This window comes from Heterodontus francisci, chromosome 7 (assembly GCF_036365525.1).
Source record: "Heterodontus francisci isolate sHetFra1 chromosome 7, sHetFra1.hap1, whole genome shotgun sequence".
Taxonomy (NCBI): domain Eukaryota; kingdom Metazoa; phylum Chordata; class Chondrichthyes; order Heterodontiformes; family Heterodontidae; genus Heterodontus; species Heterodontus francisci.
Window position 1 is genome coordinate 47,505,810 of NC_090377.1, and position 27,505 is coordinate 47,533,314.

Sequence of the window (27,505 nt, forward strand, 5' to 3'; positions counted from 1 at the left end):
CTGACTGAGAAACAAGTACTAGCGTTAAGTTGACTGACATTATTAGGCACAATGTTAAGTCATTATGCATCAGCCAGCAGTGATTAGAATGATCAGAAACAGGAAATGGTAAAGCAAATGCACAGATCCAGATTCTTTTGAAACAATGTAGAGAAGTTGAAGAATGTTAGATAAAATATAACTAACTAGCCAATATTAAATCACAACTTTTCTTCAAAGGCACAGTCATTTCACAAAAAAGCAGCGCATGATAAAAGTCTTTATAAAAACTTTACATATGGGCACATTTCCCATCTGTGACAATTCAGATGCCATAGGTTACCCAGTGCAAAATTCTGCATCATAATATAATAAAGGCAGTGTACAGAAAAAACTCCAAGATCAGAAAATGCTAGAGTCACAATAGTAATTAACCTTTGAATGAACTTACCCAATTAGATTTTGCAGCTGTAAAGCAACACCAACATTTTGGCGGGAAAACATGCTCCTGCCACATAAGTGTACCCTTTGACTTACTACAAGCAGCAGCACAGGTGACTTGAAAACATCATTTCAGTTTTAGTAGTCAAGAACTTTGTAATTTGAAGTCCAGGAGACATTTTATCATTTTTATTACACGAGATTGGTTTACAACTGTAATACAATATGATCTACACAAACCCATTGCATCATTGACAAACAAATCTGTTAACTTTTCATTTGATCAAATTACACTTGAACAAAAGGTGAAGAAAATGCATTCAGTTCTATGCTCCCATTCCTTTAGTTTTTATTGGACAATAAACTCAGGCTATTCACTGGAAGAACATAGCAAGTCCACTTTTGGATCCTTGGTGAATTCATTCAGGAAGCCCCTTTTGCTCTCATTTTGGTCAATAACATTTCATTTTTACGACATTCCTGCAGATTAAAAGCAAATTAAACATTAGAACTACTCTGCTAGAAAGGAAATGCATGATTTTATATTTACAGAATTAGACAGCTTGAAAAGCAATTGTTTGAAACTGATGGTCAAAAACTACCATTTTGTGAGTAGCATAATAATCAAGAATTGTGTAAGATTAAATACTGCAGTGCCCTAACACTGATTGGAACATGGCGGTAGTCAGGTGATAGCAAACATGCTTGTTAAAATTAATTTTTCACTTATTTTCCAAACATTCCCCTTTCACCTCCCCATGACACACTTATAATTTACCAAGGTATTTTGTTCATTCTGCACAGCCTTTGATCCCTCATAGGCCTCTAACTCCATTTTCTCTCACCAAGACCCAACTGGAATTTCAGTTCAAACTCTGCACTACTTCCTTTTCAGCTACTGGCTCAGCCCCACTCAACTGTCTCAATGCAGCTAGCCTCTCCAGTCCCACCTGAATCAGAAGGTGGGTGGATGGGGAGTTTATAAAATGGTATTAAATTGTTTGCATTGTTTTGTGTATTCATCAATCACTTTTTTTGGTTTTGGGTGACAATTTATTTAGGACACCTGTAATTTAAGTTAGTAATTTGTAATGATTTATTATGCAATTTACTTAAATTTAGAATATTCCATTAATTTTGCTGACCATTACGACCCACAGATCAAATTATTCTGCGCTAAACAGTCACTATTTCTCCTGCAACTACCACGAACCCACACTTCTGGCCAAACCATCACTGTATATCCAAGCCCTACTTTCCCCTGTACTAAAGATGCGCTCGGGTCTGCAAATGAAATCCGACCGGAGCCCGACCTGGCCAGAGTCCTTTGATTTATTCCTGCGCCTGGCCCGACCACCAGAATAAAGTTGATTATATTAAAAGAGGTTGTGCTCTACCTTGGATGGAATCGCTCACTGCAGACTAGTGCGGAGTGTTTCCCGCCTTGACGTTCTGGCCGTCACTATGGCCAACCCGACCCGAACGCCGGACCCAGAAGAGCGACCCGACCCCAAAACGTCATTGGGTCCTGTCGGGTTTGGGTCAGGTAGCCATGCTCTACCCTGTACCTCCCATGTTTGAGTTCCTTGTTCCAGCCACCCTACTCTCAGACTTGGAGCCCACTCTCCACACTATACCAGTTTACATCCAACCTACCCTGGTAACCAAGATACATCTCATTCCCAGTGAGAGAAAAAAGGGTGGGAAGAAAGGGCAGACAGAAAAATCTACAGGAAACAATGAGATTAAATGAAGGGAGAGCGAGAAGTTGTAAATTAAAAATACAGAAGCTAAAATGAAGACAAAATAACAAAGGAAGAAGTGAAAAGACAGGTTAGGAATAGACTTAATTTTTGTCAGTGAGGAATGCTATAATGTCATTTTAGTGCTTTTAAATTAAAGCATTCTTCTGATTCCATGTAATTATTGAAATAGTTACCCCTATAATTTATGCAAATAGCCATTACAGGATTATCACTGAAGATTTGACCAAGGCTGATTTAGATTTCTACAATATGTTCCCCTTGTTCCTTTGGTCAATCACCCACTTGGAGGTGAAGTAATCAGGTCTTAGACGGGCTGGGTGACCGAGTGCTTTGGTTTTATCTCAATGTCCCTTCCAGATGGTACAACAGCGTTTAGTTTACCATACAAGAACCCCTGGGCACAGACCTGTGCCTACTGCTCTACCATTGCACAGCAGTGCAGCAAAATACCGTTTAACTAGGATTTGTACTACTAAAATACATTTGAAGCATGCTAAAAGCTTGTATTGATAGGCCCCAAAATATTCTGTCACCCCCACCTCCTCATTTATACTTTCCTCCTCATAATTCCCAAAACATAGCACTTAAAATTACATGCATAATTACAGATTATGTCCTAAAATTTTTTTTATATTATACAAGGTGATACAATGCATTACCTCTTTAAATTCTTTGACAGTTTTGAAGTACAGACGCTGTTTCTCCAGAAGTTCAAGGTACTCATCATTCAGCTGGTCACGTCTCATTTTGTTTTCTTGCTTTTTCTTCTCCAACTTGGATGAGGGGAGGAAAGAAAGAGGACAAAAAAGAAGAATTTTAAAATCATCAGTCACTAACGAGTAATGTGGATGTTTCACAACATTTATGTCTACATCAAATAAATATGAATATTAAGAATGTAAAGAACATGCTGCTTTACATTTTTGGTTGTTGGAGGTGATGTATTTTGGATAAGATGTTAAATAAAAGGCTAGCCTCTGTTCGCTGGATAAAGATCTTATAACACTATTTGAAGAGCAAGGAATTCTCCCAGTCTCCTGGCCAATATCTGTGCCTCAAACGCCATTACCAAACACGTTAACTGGTTATTCATCATTTGCTGTTTGTAGGATCTTGCCATGTGCAAACTGGCTGCCTCATTAACCTACATAGCATCACTGCTGGCACTTGAATACTCATGTTTCTTCTACCAAAAAGGCAGAGAACTCTGATTAGAAGCCTAAAGTAAAACGGCAGCTCAGTAACGTCATTGCAGCCCGACACTAAGGATCAGCAAATCCTTTTATGCTGGGCTGCAAGACTTGAAACCCACAGACAGCACAGCCTCCCAGTCCTTCCTGTCCTCGATCATGGAGGTCTTAGAAAACAGTATGCAGGGGAGTTGGGACAAACTGCTAACTCTGGACGCACTGAAAGACCGTCAGGTCCTTTGAGACAAGTAAAACTCCCGGAAGCAACTGCTTACCGGCTGGGTTGTATTCGACCTCATGGAGCTGGATCGACCCAGACCTGCTGGAAGTGTATAAGAGTATGCTTCTGGTTGGTGATGTCTCAGAATCCATGAAGAAAGGCATCATCATCCACATCTACAAACAGAAGGGGGAATAGGGAGGAAACAAGAATTTGGCAGCCCATTTCACTGCTCAACATGGACTACAAAATTCTGTCCAAGGTAATTGCCAATTGGGTCAAGTCTGCTCTGGAACTGATGATTTACCCAAAAGCCTGGCTCGGATATAAAATTAAAACCCAACCACAGCTAACTGGGCCAGAGTCCTTCAATTTTTTTTCATGCCCGACCCGAAAATATCAAACATGTTATTAGTACAGAAAAAAAAATCACGTCAAAATATAGTGTCTTGCAGATCCCCACCTGCTAAGAGCGAGGCATATTAATTTTGTCATATGAACATTGATTTTAAATTGTTGCTGGAGTGTAGAAATGACTTGTTTGAAGATCACCAGACACTGGGCTGGAAGGATATTTGCATACTAAGACGCTGCTTGTGGAGACAAAGGACTATCCCTGCTCCAATTAACCCAAATGGATTTTGATCACCAGACATCGAAGGTGTAAGGAAGCGCATTCCAGAGACTGCTAAGGTAATACAATTCGCAAACCTCACAGGGGAGGCTGTTCCAAATGAGGAGCTAGTCACATGGCTAACCTGCTGGGCAACCTGGGGTTTTTTGAATTGTGCCACAAAGAAAGGCAGAAGGCAGTGCGCAACTGAAGCTGGAACAAGGAAGCCTCTCTCGCTTTCTCCCAAGCCACTGGACCCACCGAAGACACGTAAACCTCAAGAGAGAACAGACTCCCACATCAGAACAAGTTGAAGCGTGAACTGGGCCCCAACGAATTGGCACGATTTACCAGCAACCAAAGACTCCCATTGAACTTAAAGGACTGTAACTACCAGATATTGCCTCACACTTTTCCCGTTTATTCCTTCTACTTTTTCTGTCCGTGTGTTTATCACGTATGCATGCTAGCGTGGTCACATTGCATATTCGTAGTTGTTAACCGGATTAGAGTTTAAGATTAATACACTTCTACCTTTCTTGTTTAAATCTAAGGAAACCGGTTTGATTTCTTTGCCTTACAATTGGAGTGGTGAACAAGAACTCACTAAGGGGGAGCTAAAAACAGTGTTTTAAAATTAAATCTGGTTACGGTTAAACCAGGCAAAGACAGAGGGAACCCCTAGACCCCTTCTCACCTGGTCGTAACAGATTAAAAAGAAAACAATACAAAATAAAACCTGACCACAGCCAACCCGAACCCGACCTCGAATGCTGGACACCGAATATAGACCCAACCCGAACCAGACACATGTAGTCGGGTTCGGATCGGGTAGCCAGACTTTAATTCACCCCGATCAGACAGGAAGACTGCAGCATTGTGCTACTCAGGGATACAATCACCTATGTTCGGGGCAGAGGTTGGGCACCTGCCTCAAAAGCTTGAATCAGGAGAAGGTGCCTTTGACAGGATACTTACATGATGAACTTACTCTTCAAAATGGGGTTTGGGGAGGGAATCTGCAATTGGATCCTGCTGCCGTACACAATCAGTAGCACAGTTTCAATGGGTGGGAACCAGTAAGTTTTTTGATCACATCTGGAGTCAGACAGGGCTGTCCTCACTCCTATCTTGTTCGTGTGCTGTACCAACCCTTTTGCTGAGTCCATCAGGAAGGATCCAGGTAAAAGGAGGGCGACAATCCCAGGGAACGGAGGCACTCAAGTCAAAGCCTCCCTGTCTGTGGATAATGCCACCGTCTTCTGCTTAGATCTGCTGTTGGCTCGCAGACTAATGAGTGTCTGCAACCAGTCTGAACTGGCTTCAGAAGCCAAAGTAGATCGCAAAGTAAAGAGCGAGACCACATTCTTGAGGAACTGGGACAACCAATCCTTTGTCCCCTTCACTATCAGGTCAGACTGCATGAAGCTGCTGGGGAATTGGCATGGAGGGGCAAGGGCATGCACCAAAAACTGGAATGAACATATAGCCATGGTGAACCAGAAACTGGGCATGTGGACCTTTGTGTGCAGCTGCATCAAGCTGTGTGTAGACCCATGGCAGGCAAACATCAAGCATCACTACACACTGAGGTAGTATCTGTCCCCAGTGTTGTGAAGGATGGGTCTGGCACAGAACACTCCATTCAGCTGGACCATGCCATGCCACCTGTCCCTCGTGGAAACGTTTGTACAGAAAAACACCTATGACCACAAGTCCAACAGGCAGTAGTCTGCAAGCAACTCCCGAGGCTCTGTGGGAAAAGGAGATGGTGGATCCTGTTGGATGGTTCACTGAGCAGACTGTCAGTCATTTGGCAGAATGCCTCATCACCAGAACTTTTCAAACTAGAACCAAGACAGTTTGGCTTTTGATGAAAAGAGCCCTCCCAGTCAGATCCTTCTTGTACACCTGGAGTCTCACCGCCTCCTCATGCTGTCCTCGAGGCGATTGTGGTGGGGAAGAGGCCATTGCCCACCTCCTTCTGGAATGTGCCTTTGCAGAGCAAGTCTGGAAAGTGATGTAGTGTTTTTTGTTGAGGTTCATCCTGAGCAGCTCTGTAACACAAGAGTGCTCTATGAGCTGTTCCCAGGGACGCACATCGAAACAGCAACTGCTGCTGAAGGACCTACAACTAGGTGAAGGATGCTCTTTGGTCTGCCCAATATCTGCTGGTCTTCCAGTTCAGAGCTGTCTATGACCAAGTGTTTCAGACTGGCACATTTCAAGATCCAGGCCTGCATACTAAGGGACGTGTTAATGCTTGGGGCAGCCACTGCAAAGGCTCAATGGGGAAAGGCCCCTCCCCGCCACAGTATACGGAGGGGCTGAAACCCGTGTAAACCCCCTCAGACTATATGCACCAGAGCATGTTTGACATGAAATGCAAATGTCCAGTGTAAATACAAGCTGCAATGGCAAGTGTAGTGAGGAATCTCATGTACTGTATTGAAAAGAAACTGATCTGTACAGAACTTTATGTAATGTCAAATTTGAACTGTTATGTAATGTACTTCTATAAATTTAGGAATAAAGGATATTGTTGGAAAAATCCAGCACTTCAGAAAGTAATTACTTGGTGATGAAGCACTTTGGGACATTGATAATAAAGCATATATAAAATGCAAACTTTCTTCCTTTCCAACAACTATTTTCAAGTTTTCAAAAACAAACCTATAATTTATAGAACTGTCGAAAAAAAAAGTTTCATATACTCCTTAAGTTGCATCTTGTTGGAGTCAAATATTCTGTAGAGTTATAGTGTTTTGTTTATGTGAAGGACTAATCTTGTTAGTTTAAAATACAGTCTCTGCTCTGCACTGGAGTTTTGGCTCATGACCTATATCCCTGCCTTTAACATTCTTAAAATCTTTGTCAATTGTACCATGACACCCCACTCTAAATGACTTTGGTTTCCCCCTTTTCCTTTCATCTCACTTTCCAACACTCTCAATTAAAATTATGTTGACCAATAGTTTCACAGTTATCCTGCCAAATCCAATATATCTGAATTAAATGGATTATTACCTTCATACGATTCTGCTTAATACCTTCCACAATCTGTTCCATCTGGCGCAAGAACTGATCTCGAGCAGCAGTAGTGGACATAGCTCTGAAACATATTTCAAGATACAAGTTTACTAGAACATTCCACAGTGCAAAACTAGAAACAAATCAGATCCCATAAGCAGGTTATATTTTGTTAGTGCTAATTTGACATTATTACAACCAGGTGAGAAAGGGGCCTAGGAGTTCCCTCTCAGCCTTTGCCTGGCTTAACCGTAACAGGGTGTAATTTTTAAAAACACTGTTTTTAGCTCCCCCTAAGTAAACCCTTGTTCACTGCTTTCCAATTGCAAGTCAAATAAATCAGACAGGTTTTCTTAGATTCAAACAAGAAAGGTGGAAGTTTATTAACCTTAACTCTAATTCGGTTAACTACAAATACACAACGCGACCATGGTAGCATGCATATGTGATAAACACACGCAGATAGAGACAGAAAAGTAGATAGAATAAAAGGGGAAAAGTTTGAGGCAATAGCTGGGATTTATTTACTGTCCTTTGAGTTCAATGCAGAGATTTTGATTGCAGGTACGTCTTGCCGTTTCATTGGGGCCCAGTGCACGCTTTAAAACTTGTTTCGATGTAGGAGTCTTCTCGCGAGGTTTAAGTGACTTCAGTGGATCCGGAGATTCGAGAGAGAGAGCGAGCTAGACAGGAGAGAAGCTCTCTTCTTCCAAGTTCAGTTGCAATCTGACCCAAACTGTGCTGTGAGCAGTTCAAACAAAAACCTGGGCCAGCATGTTATTCATGTCATAGAGTCAGAGTTATACAGCGCAGAAACAGGCCCTTCGGCCCATCATGTCTGTGCCGGCCATCAAGCACCTATCTATTCTAATTCCTTTTTCCAGCACTTGGCCCATAGCCTTGTATGCTATGGTGTTTCAAGTGCTCATCTAAATACTACTTAAATGTTGTCAGGGTTCCTGTCTTTATCACCTCTTCAGGCAGTGCGTTCCAGATTCCAACCACCCTCTGGGCGAAAAGTTTTTCCCTCCTGCCCTTTACCTTAAATCTATGCCCCCTGGTTATTGACCCCTCCGCTAAGAGAAAATGTTTCTTCCTATCTAACCTATCAATGCCCCTCAATTTTGTATACCTCAATCGTTTCACCCCCTCAGCCTCCTCTGTTCTAAGGAAACAACCCTAGCTGTTCTAACAAACTCCTGCATGTGGATTTTCCATCTTATCAGACACTCTGAAATGCTGGCTTTCTTACACATTCAATGTCTGGTGATCAAAATCCATTTGGATTAATTGGATTAGAGAGCCATTCTATTGTCTCTATGCACTATCTTAGATGCAAATGTTTTCCAACCACTGTTGATCTCTTTAGCAAGTCACTTCTTCCTTCCAGCAACAGTTTAAAATTAATGTTCATATGACAAAATTAATATGCCTCATTCATGGCAAGTGGGGTCTTCATGACAACATACTTCCGTGTTGAAAGGGAAAGAATTAAGGTATATTCTTAGCCATCCTTCTCCGAATGCATATTTTATTCTCCACCCATCATTGGATTTGGTTTGTGCAGCCGAAGAACATAGGCACATAAGAGTCAGAGTTATCACATCGTGTCTGTGCCGGCCATCAAGTACCTATCTATTTTAATCCCATTTTCCATGATGCCCATCTTCCTGCATTGGTAATAACAAACACCAAACTCACAAAGACATTATCCTACAGCTTCTCCAAATTATGGTATATTCCTTATGTTTAGATCAGAAATATTCCAAAGGCAGAATACATATGTTAAGAAAGAATTTTAGATTTCAAGAGGGGCAGAAAAAGCTGAGTGACAATGATGAAGACCACAGCCAATACTTTCTTCACATTCTTCCAAACACACAAGAAAGCAAACTGTGTTAAAAGACCAAAGAGAAAGAGATCAGGAGTGGTACAAAGTACAGTATGGAAATTAAGGGTGATGATTGTACAGCACTGGCATGACCAAGTTTGCAAGTCTTAGTCCTTGCAATTATTCCATTGTTGAGAAAGATATAACTAAATGAAAAGAATGCCCCACTTACAGCCACAAGTCAAAGGGGATCAACTTTATCACATTGATGATTAATTGGATCATTCTTCTGATTCAAAATTGATACAAGCTCAAATGCCCAATTAAAAGAACCCATGTACACCTTACATGCACTAATCATGTATGAAAACTTCATTATTTTGATGATCTTATAGGATTTTGCATTTGATTATAAAAATGCATATGGAGGACATTTTAATGGAGGATAAACAACTGCAAGATATCTAAGAACTATAAAATAATTTCCCTAATTAGGACATACTAATATGGGCAAGATACCAGTTTAAAATGCTTGTGTTTTTAGAAACAAATTTCTTTAAAGCTTGCATACAGTGGGCACATAGGAAGCACATAGCCCAAGCAGGCCTGCTGACCATAGACAAAAAGATGCTGCTGAATTATGTGGCGTGATTAATAAATGAACATTTATAGTCTCAGTGAAGGTACAAACACTGGGTGTGACTAACTCTGTCCCTCCCCAGTGTACATTTAAACAATATATCCAAATTGCATGGTACTTACTGTTGAAAGTTATCATGAATTGAATTCAACAGGTTAACCTGGCAACAAAAAGCTGAATTAGTCCTTTGGAAAAGCATTGATAAAATATTCAGTGCTCATAGTTTGATTTTTGATTTTGATATACAGCACTGAAACAGGCCCTTCGGCCCACCGAGTCTGTGCCGACCATTAACCACCCATTTATACTAATCCTACACTAATCCCACATCCTCACCTGTCCCTATATTCCCCTACCACCTACCTATACTAGTGACAATTTATAATGGCCAATTTACCTATCATCCTGCAAGTCTTTTGGCTGTGGGAGGAAACCGGAGCACCCGGAGGAAACACACGCAGACACAGGGAGAACTTGCAAACTCCACACAGGCAGTACCCAGAATTGAACTCGGGTCGCTGGAGCTGTGAGGCTGTGGTGCTAACCACTGCGCCACCCGTCTACTAAAGTTCTACTAAAGCTTTAGTCCTATCCAAAACATTTTACTCTACTCAGACATTTTATATCTTGCAATAAACATGCTTACATATTAATATCAAAAACATTGGTTTAGCCAATGCTCATTAAAATACTCAGGAAGTGAGGTGTTTATTAAATAGCCTGTCAGTCCATTCAAGTGTTCGGGACTGTTCACAGACCTGCAAATGTTGCAAAACAAAAACATAACATTGCACTAATGCAAATCTCAATATTTTTCTGTAAAAATATTAGTTTTCATATTTCCATAATTAAAAAGCATGCATTTGCAGTTGTGATAAATGAGCAACTTTAACAAGCTATAAATATAATGGGATGTTAGGCTATTGGGTCCAGTACACCAGAGGAAAGTGCCATTGTTCATAAAAGTATCATCTTCCAAAAATTAGCTTTCCTCACACAAGGGTTAGTGCACCAAAGTAAAGGCCTGCTCGGGTATGCAATTAAAACCCGCCCCAGGCCCGACCCGACCACATCCAACCCAAACCCAGGCCAGAGTCCTTTGATTTTTTCCCACGCCCCAACCGACTACTGGAATAAAGTTAATTATATCAAAGAGGTTGCGCCAAAAGGTAGCACTGTGTCTGACCCGACCTGATCCCGAATGCCAGAGCTGGAAGAGAGACCCGACCTGACCCCGACATGTTGTCGGGTCTGATCGGGTCGGGTAGCCATGCTCTGCACCAAAGAGTTTAATCACAGAAACCTACTGCACACAAGGAGGCCATTTGGCCCATTCACTGTGTGTTGGCTCTTAAGAGTGGTTGTGCTTGGTTCCACACCCATGCTTGCGTCTGTAACTAAGTTCCTCATCAAGTGCTTGCTCAACTTGTTTAAAATTTGTGGAACCAGCTTCCACCTTTTCAGGCAGTGTTCTAGATCCTGACAAGTCAGTGAAAACAATTCTCATCTCCCCTCTACATTTTTCGCCGATGATTTAAAATTTGTGACCTCTGGTTATTGAACCACTTGCCAGTTAAAATAGAGTAGATAGAGAAAAAAAAAACATTAAAACCGCTCATCCTCTTGAAAATCTCTTCGGTCACCTCTACCCTCCTCTGTTCCAAGGAGAATAGTCTTAACTTTTCTAACTTCATCTCATAACTGAAGTTCCTCATCCCTGGTAACATCCTGATAAACCTCCTCTGTACTCCAAGACCTTGACATTTTTCCTGACATGTGCCGCCCAGATTTGTCTACAAATTCCCAGCTGAGGTCTAACCAGTGATTTATGAATTTCTAGCATGATAATTTTGCTTTTATAATCCATTCCACTATTTATAAACCCAAGTAACCCATATGCATTTTGAACCTCATCAACTTGCCCTGCCATCTTGAAAGGATTTGTGTGAATGGACAAAGTTTCTCTGCTCATCTACACTTTTCAAAATCATGCCAGTTATTAGTATAGAGTCTTTCCATATTGGTCCTCCCAAAATGCAACACTTCACCCTCTTACACATTGACCTGCATCCACCATGTTTCTGCCCATTTCACCATCCTGAAGTCTATAACAACCCTCATCATGATCTACTTTGACAAGTTAAATCATCTGCAAACTTTATAATTCTGCTCGTGTCAAGGTTATTTATAAAAAAATTGAGTAATTGGCCCAAAAGTGACTCTTGGGAAACCACTGCAAACCATCTCCCAGTCTGAAAAACATCCATCCACCACCATGCTTTGCTTCCAGTCACTGAACAAATTCTGTATCCATATCACCACTTTCTCTAATTCCATGGGCTTCCATCTTCTTACCAAGCCTCCTGTGTGGTACTTTGTTCAATACCTTCCAAATGTCCATACATACACAAGATCTACTACACTACCTTGATCAGCCTTTCCGGTTACCTCAAAGGATTCAATTAACTTTGTCAGATACAATTTGCCTTTAACAAATTCATGCTCTCCTTGATTCACCTATGCCTTTCCAACTGAAAGTTTATTTTTTCCCTGATAAAAATTTCTAATAACTTCCCACCACCGATGTTAGGCTGACTGGCCTGTAGTTTCTTGGATTAACACTTTCCCTTTCTTGAATAGCGGGCCATTAGCAACCTTCTAGTTTTCCGGCACTACTCCTGTATCTAATGAGGATTGAAAGATTGTGACCAATGCCTCTGCTATTTCAACCTTTGCTTCTGTTAACAACGTAGGATGCATTCCATCCAGACCAGGTGACTTACCAATTTTCAGTAACCCTAACTTTTTAGTACATCTTCTCTATTACTATCCTATCCATAAATTCTCACACCTCTTTTGGTGTAACCTTCACAGCACCTGTTTCCTTTGTGAAGTCAGATGCAAAGTACTCATTTAATACTTTAGTTATATCTTCTGTCTATACATGAAGACTTTGCTTTGAATCCTCAATAGGTAAAACCTTTCCCTTAGTTAACTGCTTAAATTTATGCTTTATGGTTCAATTTAATATTGCCTGCTAATCTTCTTGTAACTTCTTTGCCTACTGTATTAAGTTTCTCAATTGTCTCCTGTACTTTTCATAATCTTCCTGGTTATTAATTGAATCTTGCACCTGGCATTCATAAGCCTTCTTTTCTGTTTTATTAACCTTCCATTTTCTGCGTCTTCCAGGGGGCATTAGCTTTGGACTCTTTTTCCTTCAATGGAATATGCTTAATCTGTAGTAAAACTTTCCTTCTAAATGCGTTCCATTGCTCAGTTACCACTTTACCCTGCAATTGTCTTTTCCAACCTACATGCATTAAGTTCCTCCTCAAAAATCACCGAAATTAGCTGTTTCCACTTCAGCATTTTTACCTTTGATATTTTCGGATCTGTGCACTCTAAGCCAAATTTTGTTGTGGCCACTGTTTGCTAGTTGATTAATGTTCAATTTAGATTTAAATGGCATCTGGAAAATTGGCAAGATTTATTTGAGGGAATCTGATCAATCTAATTTACAATAATTACCATTTCACTAGCTTACACAACCAAACTTCGGACTCATTAAAATCTAATTTATGATGAGAAGGCGGAGAGGTGATTTGATAGAGGTATTCAAAATCATGAGGGGTCTGGACAGAGTTGAGAGAGAGAAACTGTTCCCACTCATGAAAGGATCAAGAACAAGAGGGCACAGATTTAAAGTATTTGTTAAGAGAAGCAAACGTGACATGAGGAAAAACCTTTTCACGCAGCGAGTGGCTAAGGTCTCGAATGCACTTCCAGAGAACGCGGTGGAGGCAGGTTCAATCGAAGCACTCAAAAGGCACTTGGACAGTGACATATAAAGGAAGAATGTGCAGAGTTATGGGGAGAAGGCAAGGGAATGGAACTGAGGGAATTGCTCTTTCAGAGAGCCAGTGTGGAGACAATGTTCTCCACTGTAATGATTCTGCGATGAAAGCAAAATCAAAAAGTAAAGGATCTCACATTATTGGTACAATTAGAACTATTTCTCAAAAAGAGAATTAATTGTCTTTGCATTTATTTCCAATTAAAATGGTGCATCACTATATTTTTGTTGTAAAAGAACCTTTAGGGATGAGTGACCAAATGATAGAATTTTACATTATGTTTAAAAATGAGGTAGTTCAATCTGAAGCCAGGGTGTTAAATTTGAACACAGGAAATTATGAAGCTATGGAGGGGTAAATTGGCCGAGGTGGATTGGGAAAATACATTAGAAGGTATGACAGTGCATAGACAATGAATAGTCTTTAAATAATTATTACATTGTTTACAGCAACTATACATTCCTTCAAAGCACAAAAATCCCAAAAGTAAAGGCAGTCAATCATGGCTTACAAAGGAAGTTAAGGATTGTATATAATTAAAAGAAAAGGCCTATAAAGTTGCCAGAAATAGTAGTAAACCCGAGGATTGGGAGTTTAAGAATACAGTAAAAGGAGGACCGAGAATCTAAAAGGAAAATAGAATATGAATGTAAACAAGCAAAAAACAAAAACAGACTGTAAAAGCTTCTTATAGGTATGTAAAAAGGGAACATTTGGCCAAGACAAATGTGGGTCCATACAGGCAGAGTCAGGAGAATTTATAATGGGGAAGAGAGAAATGGTAGAGAAGCTAAATTACTTTGTGTCTGTCTTCACTGAGGAAGATAGAAGAAATCTCCCAGAATTAGAGATCCAAGGGATTGGGAGAATGAGGAATTGAAGGACATTAGTATTAGTAGAGAGGTTGTACTGGAAAAAATAATGGGGTGGAAGGTTGATAAGTCCCCAAGACTTATTGGTTCTATTGTAGCTATGGAGATAGTGGATGCATTGGTGATCATCGTCCAAAATTCTATAGATTCTGGGACGGTTCCTGCGGATTGGAAGGTACCAAATGTCACCCCACTATTTGAGAAGGGAGAGGGAAAGAAAACGGGGAACTACAGACCTTACATCAGTAATCGGGAAAATGTTAGAATCTATTCTAAAGGATGTTATAAATGGACACTTCGAAAATAGTGATCTGATTGGGCAAAGTCAACATGGATTTATGAATGGGAAATCATGTTTGACGAACCTGTTGGAGTTCTTTGAGGATGTTATTGACAGACTGAAAGGGGAGTTGGTGGACATAGTATACTTGGATTTTCAGAAGGCTTTGATAAAGACCCCCACAGGAGGTTGGTTAGCAAAATTAAAGCACATGGGATAGGAGGTATTACATTGGTATGGATTAAGGATTGGTTAACAGGCAGAAAACAGGAGTAGGAATAAACAGGTCATTGTCGCGTTGGCAGGCTGTGACAAGTGGGGTACCGCAAGGATCAGTACTTGGGCCCCAGCTGTTCACATTTCTATCAATAATGTGGATGTGGGGGCCAAATGTAATATTTTCAAGTTGGTGGATGACACAAAACTAAGTGGGAATGTGTGTTGTGAGGAAGATGCAAAGCAGCTTCAAAGGGGATTTGGACAGACTTTGTGAATGAGCAAGAACGTGGCAGATGGAATATAATGTGGAAAAATGCGAGGTTATCCATTTTGGTAGGAGGAAGAGTTGTGCAGAGTATTTCTTAAATGGTAAGAGATTAGAAAGATATACAAAAGGGGCCTGGGTGCCCAAGTCAATAAGTTACTGAAAGCCAACATGCAGATGCAACAAGCAATTAAGACTAATGGTATGTTAGCCTTCATCACAAGAGGATTTGAGTACAGGAGTAGTGAAGTCTTGCTTTAATTGTACAGAACCTTGGTTAGACTGCACCTGAAGTACTGTGTGCAGTTTTGATCGCCTTACCTTAGGCAGGATATTTATTACCACAGAGGGAGTGCAATGAAGGTTCACCAGACTTGTTCCCGGGATGGCAGGACTGTTCTATGAAAATAGATTGGGGACACTGGGCCTGTATTTTCTAGAGTTTCGAAGAATAGGTGGTGATCTCATTGAAACCCACAAAATACTTAAAAGGGATAGACAGGGTACATGCAGGTAAGACATTTCTCCTGGTTGGGGAGTCTAGAACCAGTGGACACAATTTCAAAATAAGGGGGAGCCACTTAGGACAAAGATGAGGAGAAATTTCTTTACTCAGAGGGTTGTGAATCTTTGGAATTCTCTACCCGAGGGCTGTAGAAGCTCAGTCATTGAGTATGTTTAAAGCAGAGATTGACAGATTTCTAAATACAAATGACAAAGGGATATGGGGATACGGTGGGAAAAAGGCACTGAAGTCAATGATCAATGATGATCATACTGATCGGCAGAGCAGGCTCGATGGGCTGCAAGGAACACAGGAGCAGGAGTGGGCCAATGTTCACTTTATTAAAAAGTTTTTTTGGGCTTCAAAAATACTCAACTATAGGCAGACTTCTTTGTCAAGTTATCTTTTATTGTTTGAAGGAATTCTCTTTTCTAGTTACAAACATTCATAGGAAACTATGGTGTTTTAATGTTTGGTCTGTGACCTTCCATCAGCTCTGCTTCTCTGCACAGATGCTGCCAGACCTGAATATTTCCAGCACTTTGTTTTCATTCATAGAAAACTAATTTGCTATCTCTCAACAGCTTTAGGTGAAACCACCACTTGCTCTCGTTACATATAATTTACACACACATGGTCAAATTCATCACCTCTGCTTGACTGACTAAAATTTCCAGTTATGTATGCATGTGTGTGAGACAGCAAGCAATACAAATACAAAAAGGGCTGCATCACAAAAAAAGATGTAGACATAAAAAAAACCTAATTCAGGTTCAATTATGAACATTTCAACTACTTGAATTGTTGAATTAATTTTCCTAAATTCATGGGATTTCCTCCCCACCGTCCTACTCGGAGGAGGGGGTAAAGGGATGAATGGAGTATTGAAAACTCCATAATTTAACATTCCAGTGACTTAGTTGGTAAACGTAGCACTTGTATGCTACTGAGCAACTTGGATCAGAAGGTCCAAGTTGATGCCTGATCTTGGAAAGGTATCAGTTCGGCACGACAACTGAGCTTAGCATCACTGGACCAAGAAGGGGAATTAAAAAAGGCCAGTTAGGATTTCTGTAACTGATGGCTATCCACGTTAGAAAGTGTACATGATTGGATGCTGAACAAGGACAGGAATGGATTCAGCGGTGATGGCTACAAGTCTGCCAAAACACATTGTCAGGCAAGTTGATGTACCATAGAACTAGCAGTGTTTCAGGTGATGAATGAAAATTGGATGGGGTGGGAAAAGAGAACATATAGTAACTATGATCATATACTGTCTTACCCAGTTAATTAACATCTTATTTTTCCTTAATTGTCTGTCATGCAGAGAGGTAACCTGCTTCCCAGCTTTGGGGGAGATAGGAATTTCCATGCGGGCTTGTGTACATATTTCACTTGGTGATATTAGATGTCTTCTGCATATGTAACCATAATTTGGCAATTTTTGTGTTCATGGCATGTGGGTGTCGTTAGCAAGGCCAGCATTTATTGCCCATTCTTAATTGCCCTGGAGAAGGAGGGGGGTGAGCCATCTTCTTGAACCATGGCAGTCCATTGGTGTAGGTACAACCACAATGTTGTTAAGGAGGGAGGTTCCAGTATTTGACGCAGTGATAGCGAAGGAACAATGATTTATTTTCAAGTCAGGATAGAGGGTGACTTGGAGGGGAACTTGCGGGTGTTGCCATGCACCAAGGCCCTTGTATTTCAAAGTGGTAGAGGTCATGGGTTTGGTCGGTCCTGCCAAAGGAGACTTGGTGAGTTGCTGCACTGGATCTTTTAGATTGTACACACTGTTGCCTCTATGCTCTTGCGGAAGAGAATGTGGTGCCAATTAGAAGGATGCAATTCCACACCCCCCCCCACCATAACTTACCCTCAAACTAACCAAAATACCAGTTTTTGTTTTCAGTTCTGAAGGGCACAGACTCAAAACATTGTTTTTACAGATTTTGACTTCTGAGCATTTCCATCCCAATGTCTAGCTTTTGCAGTTTTAAAAAAAATTTTATGAATAGTTTGCAGAAACTTTGAATTAGCTTTGGATGAGCCTATTTGCCACAATTATTTCAAGTGTTAAAAATTAAGCTAGGATATAAACCAAAAGGTTGGCTTTGATTTCCTTACCTCTTTTTCCAAATACACTTTTTTATCATCAAGTGTATTATAGAGTGTGAAGAATTGTTTTGTTTCCTTGTGAGTTGCTGCAACTGCAGTAGAACATATGGATGTCAGTAGTAGCTTAAAGGCTAATCGAGTCAAACTCTACACTTCAGAGGAAGTCACAATAGACTCAAAAGATCTAAGTGTTAAATGCATACAACTATAAAAATTTAATCTACAATTGGGGTACTTTTAACATGTTACAGGAAATTTTCACTTAAAAAATATAGAAAGCAATGTTAAAGTTAAGTAGGCAAGAGTCAGGGGATAGATCAATGCTACAAAAATACTAAATTAACATTTATTCCGTTTTAAATCTTACATAAAGCATTTGAAACAAACCAACTGAATTTTAGAATTGCTGGAAGTAGAGACATGCTGTCGAAGCTTTTCGTCTTGCACTCATCAGGACAATACGCAAGAATAACCAAAGGGAAAACAACAACTTACACTGCATGAGAAGAGAGTGCTGATTGGTTGGCAAGTGAACTCTGATTGGTAGAGACATTGCCATAAAGAATGCACCAGTTTACTGTGACAGTTAACTGCCAAGTTTTGTTTGAAATTTAAACCTGTAGGGCCCTGTTTGCAGACAGAACATGTACACACATTGCGCCTGTTTCAGCTGAACAAAATAAGTGACCGCCATTCGCTGGTTCATTCCTCAGGGCAATGTCTTGACCATAGTCAAGCTGCCTGGTTTAAATTTCAAATAAAGCTTAGCAGTTAACTATCACCGTAAACTGGTGCATTCTTTATGGCAACGTCTCTGCCAGAGTTCACTTGCCAACCAATCAGCACTCTCTTCTCATGCAGTACAAGTTGTTGTTTTCCCTTAAATTGGTTATTCTTGCGTATTGTCGTGATGAGTGCAAGACAAAAAGCTTCAACATGTCTCTATTTTCAGCAATTCTCAAGTTCTGTACTACCAAATGACTATTCGACAACTGAATTTTCTTTAAAAAGCAACTAAGGTTGTACTGCTCAATTATTATTTTTTTTTTTTTATTAGGATGAACAGGCTTTTACACCCACCTCTTTACTCTACAACCTTTTCACCTCTTTTCCTCTCCCCATCTAAACTCATCTCTTCTATGAGACTCATGACCTGCTCCCTTGACCACTGCCCTCCCAACCCCTACTCCAGTTTCTGACCAAACATCTTCCCCTCTGTCCCACCACCATCCTCCACCTTTCGTCGTGAATTGGCTTTGCTCCATAGCTTTCAAAAAACATAACTTACTTTCAATGCCCCCTCCCCACCATCTTCTCCAAATACCCCGTAATCTTCAACCGTTCCTTTCTTTCTCAAGCTATGGAATATTGCTGCCTTGCAACTACACTCCCATCTTTTTATTTTGAGGTCCTCCAAATCAGATGCCTGCCCTTCGTGTAGTACAGAAACCAGATTGGTAAAATTCAACAGTACCTTCTGTGACTACAACCATAATACAGAGAGCTTTCATTGTCCTGGACCCCTTGGCTGTCTTCAAATAGTAGTAAATCGCTCCATCCTTTTTTGAACATCTCTCCACTACAGTCCAACACCAAAGCACTGCTCCTTCCCAGTTCCATTTCTAACTGCCATTCCAAAGAAACTACACTTTCTCAAATAGTGTCCCCTTGAAAGATCACCTATGATATACCCCAGTGTTCCGGTCTTGACTCCTTCTTGCAGGTTTCTGACCTGCTTGCATCTCAGCTGGATTCAAAGCTAGTGCTTCTGAGATAGATTTTTGAAGCCCATAGCACTGCAACTGGGAGTTAAAAACAATGTTTACAATAATTTGCATTTCCATAAGTACACATGCGCAAAGAGATGTAAAGCCCTCCAAGACATCTCTATGCATTTTTCTAACATTGTCATGTGCAAGTTATTGCAAATTTTTATTTTTTTAATCATTAGTTGTTGGGTACTGCCGTGCACTGGCCCTCAGCACTTACAAGAGCTAATGGACATATATGCATGCCCGTTAATGGACCTCTGGTCATTTGGAAATGATGCACATTATTCTAAGAGGTTAAAAATGTGGTAGGTTAAATACACACCTTGATTGTAAAGCTCAACAAATCGTCTCTGATATTGGGTCAATTCCGCCCTGCTTGGTACTTCGTCAATTTTTCTTTGCAGAACAGCAATTTCTCTATTTCGGCGGGCCTGAAAGCAAGATACATTTGTAAACTACCTTGGTTTCCAAAACCTCAAAACTAGATACCCCATACAGCAACTCAGTATACTTCCATCGATTTTCTATTTTAAACAGTGCTTTCATGCTTGCACTGACAGATATCAATGCTAAGTGATGGAAAACTTAAAAAGTAATCCAGCAGTCTACTTTATTGAATTCCTAAAATGTTCATCCTGAATCCTTTGATTATACATCCAAACTTTAAAACCCCAATTTGGAACTCAAACTTTGAGATATCATTCAAGGTTAATATTAGTTTTGGCAGATACCAAAGTTTATGATAGCATTCAAATGCCCCAGGATCCAACAATTGGTCAGTTCAACAGCTGGATCCTTGAGTCAATCAAATCTACTTTGTACAGTTGGCGAATGCTGTAATTATTTAAAAAGGACCATACAGTGAAGCTTCTCGTAGTGAATTGCTCCAATTTAGGAAGAACCAACATCACAATTTTTGGTCACTGTTGAGATAAAACATGAAACAGAGCCTGGTAAGTGAAAGAGGAATGAGAACTTGTTTTATGCTGTATTCCTCAAGAATCACCATTCATCTCTGCTTTTTCTGGGATAATGCTGTGTATAAATAGATGCTGTATTTACATACAGTGGTCTCTGCATTTCAAAATTATTCACTGTGTATGAAGCACAGATGTTTGAGACATGCAATTCAAAATCTGTATTTTTTGACTCCCTTACAATACACCTCCCCTGCTTGGTAACAGGTATGCTGAAGATGAAAGTTTCACTTCAACCATCATAGCTAAATGGATGACATGGAAAATCTTTAAGTTATTATAGAATAACGGAGTGTATTGTTAAAGGGATTGTTAATTTAACTACCAAATGGTCAATGCCAAGAACAAAAATAAACTGAAAACAATTGTGCTCTGGGACAGAAAATTGGTCAACTATCAAATCAGGGATGAAGTAAAGAAAATTTCTTGCTAGATGTGATGCAATCAGCCAAATAAATATCTACAGGAGGGGAAGATCTTGGTTAGTTTTCATAAGTTAGGTCTTACAATATAAGTAATATTTGTAGTAGCAGAATGTGCTAAATTAGTTTATACAAATTAAAATTTTTTGGGGGGGGTGAAAGAAAGATTATGGTACAAAGTGTTATCCCATGTAGGAATTGAGAAAACAGAATAATTTATGGGACATATACATATTTAATCAATTACCAGCTCGAAAGAGAGTAGCTATTTTTGGTGTCTTAGCCACAGAACTGCACTGCAAACAAGCAACTCCATAATCAGCATCTAGGCACAAAAGGTCTTTAGTTTTGGATACTGATGTGCATTTGGAAAGTATGGTTTCTCAGTTTGTGCATTTTCAGACTTTTTTTCAATCTATGGATTATATGCCAGTGAAATGCTTCTCTAATGAGAGCATTCAAAAGAAATGTACAGTAATAGATTGGAGATTTGTTTAACTACACTAATACTTGCTTTCAACTGTGATGTAGGCAAGAGTACTATATGCATAACTTGATTTTATCCAGATTATACAAACCAGACTAAAATGCTACACGTAAATTGGCTGCCACGTTTCCTACATTAGAGCAGTGACTACACTTCCAAAGTAGTTAATTGGCTGTAAAGTACTTTGGCCCAACCTGTGGTCATGAAAAACTGTGCACCAGTGGTGAGGAGGAAGTAGATGGTGAATGGAGTGGCAATCAAGGGGGCTGCTTTCGCCTGGATGGTGTCCACCTGCTGGACTGTTGTTGACACTGCACTCATCCAGGCAAGTGGAGAGTATTCAATCACTCTCCTGACATGTGCCTTGTAGATGGTGGAAAGGATTGGGAGTCAGGAGGAGAGTTACTTGCCACATAATACCCAGCATTTGATCTGCTGTTGTAACCACAGTGGGCTGGATTTTACATCCCCCCTGACGTCAGGGGTCATCGTCGGCGGAGCCAGAAAATGCCTCCAGCAAAGGCCGACCACAACGCTGGGAAGGCCCAGCCCCATACTGCCGGCGGCAGCATGGCCGCGTGGCAGTCCACCCTGCTGCTCAGCGACAGGAGCCAAATCTAAATATTTAAATAAATGTAAATTAATGAATAAATGTCATACCCGCTCCTGCCGTCCGTCCACCTCTGATATTAGGGCCGGTGGCCAGCACTCCCGCGCCTTCAGATCTCCATTCGGAGATCTGAGGCGGGACATTGGCGGTGGGGGGAGGGGGCAGAGCAGGTAAGTTTATCTGTGCGGGACGGTGGGGGGAGCGGTGTCAAACTCATCCGATTGGTTTAGGGGATGGTGGGAAGGGGTAAAGTGCATAGTTTGTGAACTTTGGACAGAGGAAGGTCAGATGCACAAGTATTTCCGGGGTGGGGGAGAAAAATGGGCAAGGAATGAATTATATGGTTATTGGGGGGGGGGGGGGGGGGGGGTGCGTAAGAGGGGCTAGAAACATTAATTTAATTTTTCCAAGTCAATTTCAAATCACTTTCTTTAAATATTACAATTGTAACAATAGGGCTTGAAGCCCTTTAAAAATGGCGTCGGCACCTGTGCAGTGACGCCTTATGCCATTGCCGGGGATAGACCGCACGCCCCTTCCATGTCATCGGGAGGGGCAGTCTACTCCAGCCATTTAAATGAGCTGCCATGTTTAATATCGCGGCAGCTCCACTAATGTTTACGGCCCCAATGTGTGTTGCTGGTCCAGTTATGTTCCTGATCAATGATGACTCCCAGGATGTTGATGGTGGGGGATTCAGCAACAGTATTGCTTTTGCATGTCAGGGTATGTGGTTAGATTCTCTCTTGTTGGAGGTGGTCATTGCCCACCACTTGTGTGGCACAAATATTACTTACCAACAACAGTCGTATTTTCTGTAGTTTTTCTCTGTCTCCTTTATACTGTTTCTCTATTAATTCATTGTGTTCCTAGTTAAAATTAAAACAGATTGCCTTAGAACAAATTAAACAAATCTGAACAGCTTTAATACACAGATCATCCTGACACACCGTACCCTGCAAATTACTTCAAAATCCTTTTCGCAATTCAAAGTATTAAAACTGCTAGAAGAAAATTGAGACCACTGAGGTATTCATTGTAGCAACAATCTACACATTTCCAGAACTAACAAGTCACCCTCATTATGTATAGAAATCATCCCATGGATTCCTTGTTTGGGGAATTGAATTCTACCCTCCTAGGGGAAACTTTTTTCCTTTTGAATCTGCTAACCAACAGAAAAGAATTTCAAAATATGCCAATGACACCAAATTTGGAGCTAGCAAAATGGGCACAGGTGGCAGATGGAATTTAATACTGAAAAGTGTGAGGTGATGCATTTTGGCAGAAGGAATTGGGAGAGGCTATACAGAATGTCACAATTCTGAAGAGTGTATAGGAACAGAGGGATTTGGGGGTGCACTGATCTTTGAAGGTGGCAGGACATATTGAGAGTGGTTAGCAAAACATACGGGATTTTAGGCTTCATAAATAGAGGCAGAGTACTGTTATGATGGTACTGCTATTTTCTGTTAAGTTTTTTTTTAAAAAGAGGACTCATTTTAGAATTATGGACATTGTTGTGTGCAAAAACGGAAAAAGGATTCCATGGATTTTTTTTTTAAAAAACTGGGTCACTGAAGGGACACAGAGGTCTTGTTTGAAAACAGGATTTGCTGGAAGTCACCTGTCTTCAGATAAACACCCAGCAGGGGGCTTTTTTGACCTGGGGAAGATATTTACAGAGAAGTGACAGGTCAAGATTTATAGGGATCAGGATACTTGACTCGAGATGTTTTTGGTTTCGCTTTGTACAGTGAATTGGGGTGTGAAGTGTTTTGAAAGTATTTTTTAGAAACCAGACAAGAGAGCAGTCACCCCAGCTCAGCCTTTCCCAACTCTGAGAAGCTCTTTGAAGTGAGTGTTAAGAAAGAAAAACTGATGCTGCATTCCTCCTGAAAGGCCTGCCAGAAACCTCTGATGCCACATTTCACCCGAAAAACCTGCCAAACTGATCTTCAAATTCGTCAGAAAAGAACTGTTCTAGAAAAATCCCAGTCCCTGTGTATTTGGGACGCCAAACCAAAAAAGGGACAGTGGCGCAGTGGTTAGCACCGCAGCCTCACAGCTCCAGCGATCCGGGTTCAATTCTGGGTACTGCCTGTGTGGAGTTTGCAAGTTCTCCCTGTGTCTGCGTGAGTTTCCTCCGGGTGCTCCGGTTTCCTCCCACAGCCAAAAAGACTTGCAGGTTGATAGGTAAATTGGCCATTAGAAATTGCCCCTAGTATAGGTAGGTGGTAGGGGAATATAGGGACAGGTGAGGATGTGATAGGAATATGGGATTAGTGTAGGATTAGTATAAATGGGTGGTTAATGGTCGGCACAGACTCGGTGGGCCGCAGGGCCTGTTTCAGTGCTGTATCTCTAAATCTAAAAAAAATCTAAATCTAACATCTTTCCATATATTCTCTATTTTCTTGAATAATTAGTAAGTATTTGGCCAAAGTACTCTTTTTTGTAAGAGTACTGAAAAAAAAAATCTCTATTATTCCCATAATTTCTTTCTTTTGGGCCTCCTTATCTCGAGAGACAATGGATACACGCCTGGAGGTGGTCAGTGGTTTGTGAAGCAGCGCCTGGAGTGGCTATAAAGGCCAATTCTGGAGTGACAGGCTCTTCCACAGGTGCTGCAGAGAAATTTGTTTGTTGGGGCTGTTGCACAGTTGGCTCTCCCCTTGCGCCTCTGTCTTTTTTCCTGCCAACTACTAAGTCTCTTCGACTCGCCACAATTTAGCCCTGTCTTTATGGCTGCCCGCCAGCTCTGGCGAATGCTGGCAACTGACTCCCACGACTTGTGATCAATGTCACACGATTTCATGTCGCGTTTGCAGACGTCTTTATAACGGAGACATGGACGGCCGGTGGGTCTGATACCAGTGGCGAGCTCGCTGTACAATGTGTCTTTGGGGATCCTGCCATCTTCCATGCGGCTCACATGGCCAAGCCATTTCCATAATAATAAATGCAAAATACTGCAGCTGCTGGAAATCTGAAATAAAAACAAGAAATGCTGGAGATACTCAGCAGGTCTGGCAGCATCTGTGGAGAGAGAAGCAGAGTTTACGTTTCAGGTTCCAATTCAGGGAGTTAGGCAGTAGACTAAAAAGCAGGACCTCTCTGGTTGTAATTTCTGGATTACTCCCAGTGCCACGTGCTAGCGAGTATAGAAATAGGAGAATAGCACAGATGAATGCATGGCTTAAGAGTTGGTGCAGGAGGGAGGGTTTTAGATTCCTGGACCACTGGGACTGTTTCTGGGGAAGGTGGGACCTGTATAAGCGGGACGGTCTACATCTGAACCAGAGGGGGACTAACATCCTTGCTGGCGGGTTTGCTAGTGCTGTTGGGGGGAGTTTAAACTAATTTGGCTGGGGAAGGAGATGCAGACTCCTAGCAGAATAGGAACACAGCTAAACACAGGAAAGCGAACAAGTCAGAGGGAATACAGCAGAAGTGAGTTTCAAGGGAGTAAGACCAGGATGGAAGGCCTCTACTTTAATGTCAGGAGTACTGCAGGTAAAACGGATGAGTTAAGGGTAATGATTGACACGTGGAATTGTGATATAGTAGCCATCACAGAGACATGGTTGAGGGAGGGGCAGGATTGGCAGCTCAATATCCCGGGATATAGAATCTTCAGGCGAGACAGAGGAGGGGGCATTGCAATATTAGTTAAAGAGTCAGTTACTGCAGTGAGGAGAGATGATATCTTGGAGGGGGCATCAAATGAAGCTTTATGGGTAGAGTTTAGAAATAAAAAAAGGGACAGCCATATTGCTAGGTGTTTATTGTAGACCCCCAGATAGTCAGCGGGAAATTGAGGAGCAAATGTGTGTGCAATTTGCAGAGGTGTGCAAAAATAGGATAATTATATTAGGTGATTTCAACTTTCCCAACATTAATTGGGATAGTCATCGTGTTAAGGGCTTAGATGGAGTGGGTTCTTAAAATGTATACAGGAGAACTTGTTAGCTCAATATGTAGAGGATCCAACAAGGGAGGGTGCAGTGCTGGACCTAATTCTGGGGAATGAAGCCAGACAGGTGGTTGATGTGTTGGTGGGGGAGCATTTTGGTGATAGCGACCACAACATGGTACAATTTAAGCTTGTTAAGGAGAAAGAAATAGACAAGTTGCAAAATAAAAAAAAAAAGGTTTTGGATTGGGGGAGAGCAAATTTTAGTAAAATAAGGCAAGATTTGGCCAAGGTAGACTGGAAAGAGTTACTTGTCGGGAAATCTATAGAACAGCAGTGGGGGGCATTCAAAAAGGAAATGGGGAGGGTACAGGCCCAACATGTTCCCTCTAGGGTAATAGGTAGGAGCAACAAGCCCAGAGAACCATGGATGACCAGAAACATTCAGGGTACAATGAGAAGGAAAAGAGGCATTTAGCAAATACAAAGAGAGCAAATCAACGGAAGCATTAGTGGAGTACAGAAAGTGTAGGATGGAATTTAAGAAAGCAATAAGGAGAGCAAAGAGGGGATATGAGAAAGCTCTGGCTGGCAAAAGTAGGGAAAATCCCAAGATATTCTATAAGTATATCAATGGGAAGAGGATAACCAGGGAAAGAGTAGGACCCATTAGGGACCAAGGGGGAAATTTGTAGGTGGAGCCAGAAGACATTGGTAGGGTATTGAACAAATATTTCACATCTGTCTTCACCCAAGAGAAAAAGAGGATGTAGATATGGAAGTTAGAGAGAGAGACTGTGAGGTTCTTGAGCAAATTGTCATAGGGAGTGACAAGGTATTGGAGGTTTTGGAAGGCTTAAAAGTGGACAAATCTCCAGGTCCGGACGATATGTGTCCCAGGATGCTGTGGGAGGTGAGGGTGGAGATTGCAGGGGCTCTGACCCTAATTTTTAATTCCTCTCTGGCCACGGGGGAGGTGCCAGAGGAATGGAGAACAGCGAACGTGGTCTCACTATTTAAGAAAGGTTGTAGAGATAAGCCAGGGAACTATAGACCAGTGAGTCTCAAGTCAGTAGTAGAAAAACTATTGGAGAAAATTCTGAAGGAGAGAATCTATCACCACTTGGAGAGGCTAAATTTGATTAGGAATAGTCAGCATGGCTTTGTCAGAGGGAGGTCATGCCTAACAAATTTGATTGAATTTTTTAAGCATGTGACCAGGTGTGTAGATGAGGGTAGTGCAGTTGATGTAGTTTACATGGATTTCAGCAAAGCCTTTGACAAGGTCCCACATGGGAGACTTATCAAGAAAGCAAATGCACATGGGATACAAGGTAACTTGATGAGGTGGATTCAAAATTGGCTTAGCTGTAGGAGACAAAGTGATGACAGATGGATGTTTTAGTGACTGGAAGCCAGTGTCCAGTGGCGTACCACAGGGATCAGTGCTGGGTTTGTCATTTATATAAACGACATAGATGACTATGTGGGG

General features: G+C 41.1%; 1 protein-coding gene across 2 annotated transcripts in view; it reads right to left on the bottom strand.

The window, feature by feature from the left end:
- Window positions 1–587: 587 nt before the first annotated feature.
- The window catches only part of ccdc93 (coiled-coil domain containing 93), an 87,767-nt gene continuing 60,849 nt past the window's right edge, over window positions 588–27,505 (bottom strand). For both annotated transcript variants that reach the window (XM_068035121.1, XM_068035122.1), the window contains 7 exons: window positions 22,895–22,966; window positions 19,924–20,032; window positions 17,839–17,921; window positions 9,833–9,870; window positions 7,237–7,321; window positions 2,846–2,959; window positions 588–900 (listed from right to left, as the gene is read on the bottom strand). In XM_068035121.1, coding sequence (XP_067891222.1) covers window positions 844–900; window positions 2,846–2,959; window positions 7,237–7,321; window positions 9,833–9,870; window positions 17,839–17,921; window positions 19,924–20,032; window positions 22,895–22,966 — 558 coding nt within the window. In that variant the 3' untranslated portion in view covers window positions 588–843. The remainder of the gene's footprint in view (window positions 901–2,845; window positions 2,960–7,236; window positions 7,322–9,832; window positions 9,871–17,838; window positions 17,922–19,923; window positions 20,033–22,894; window positions 22,967–27,505) is intronic.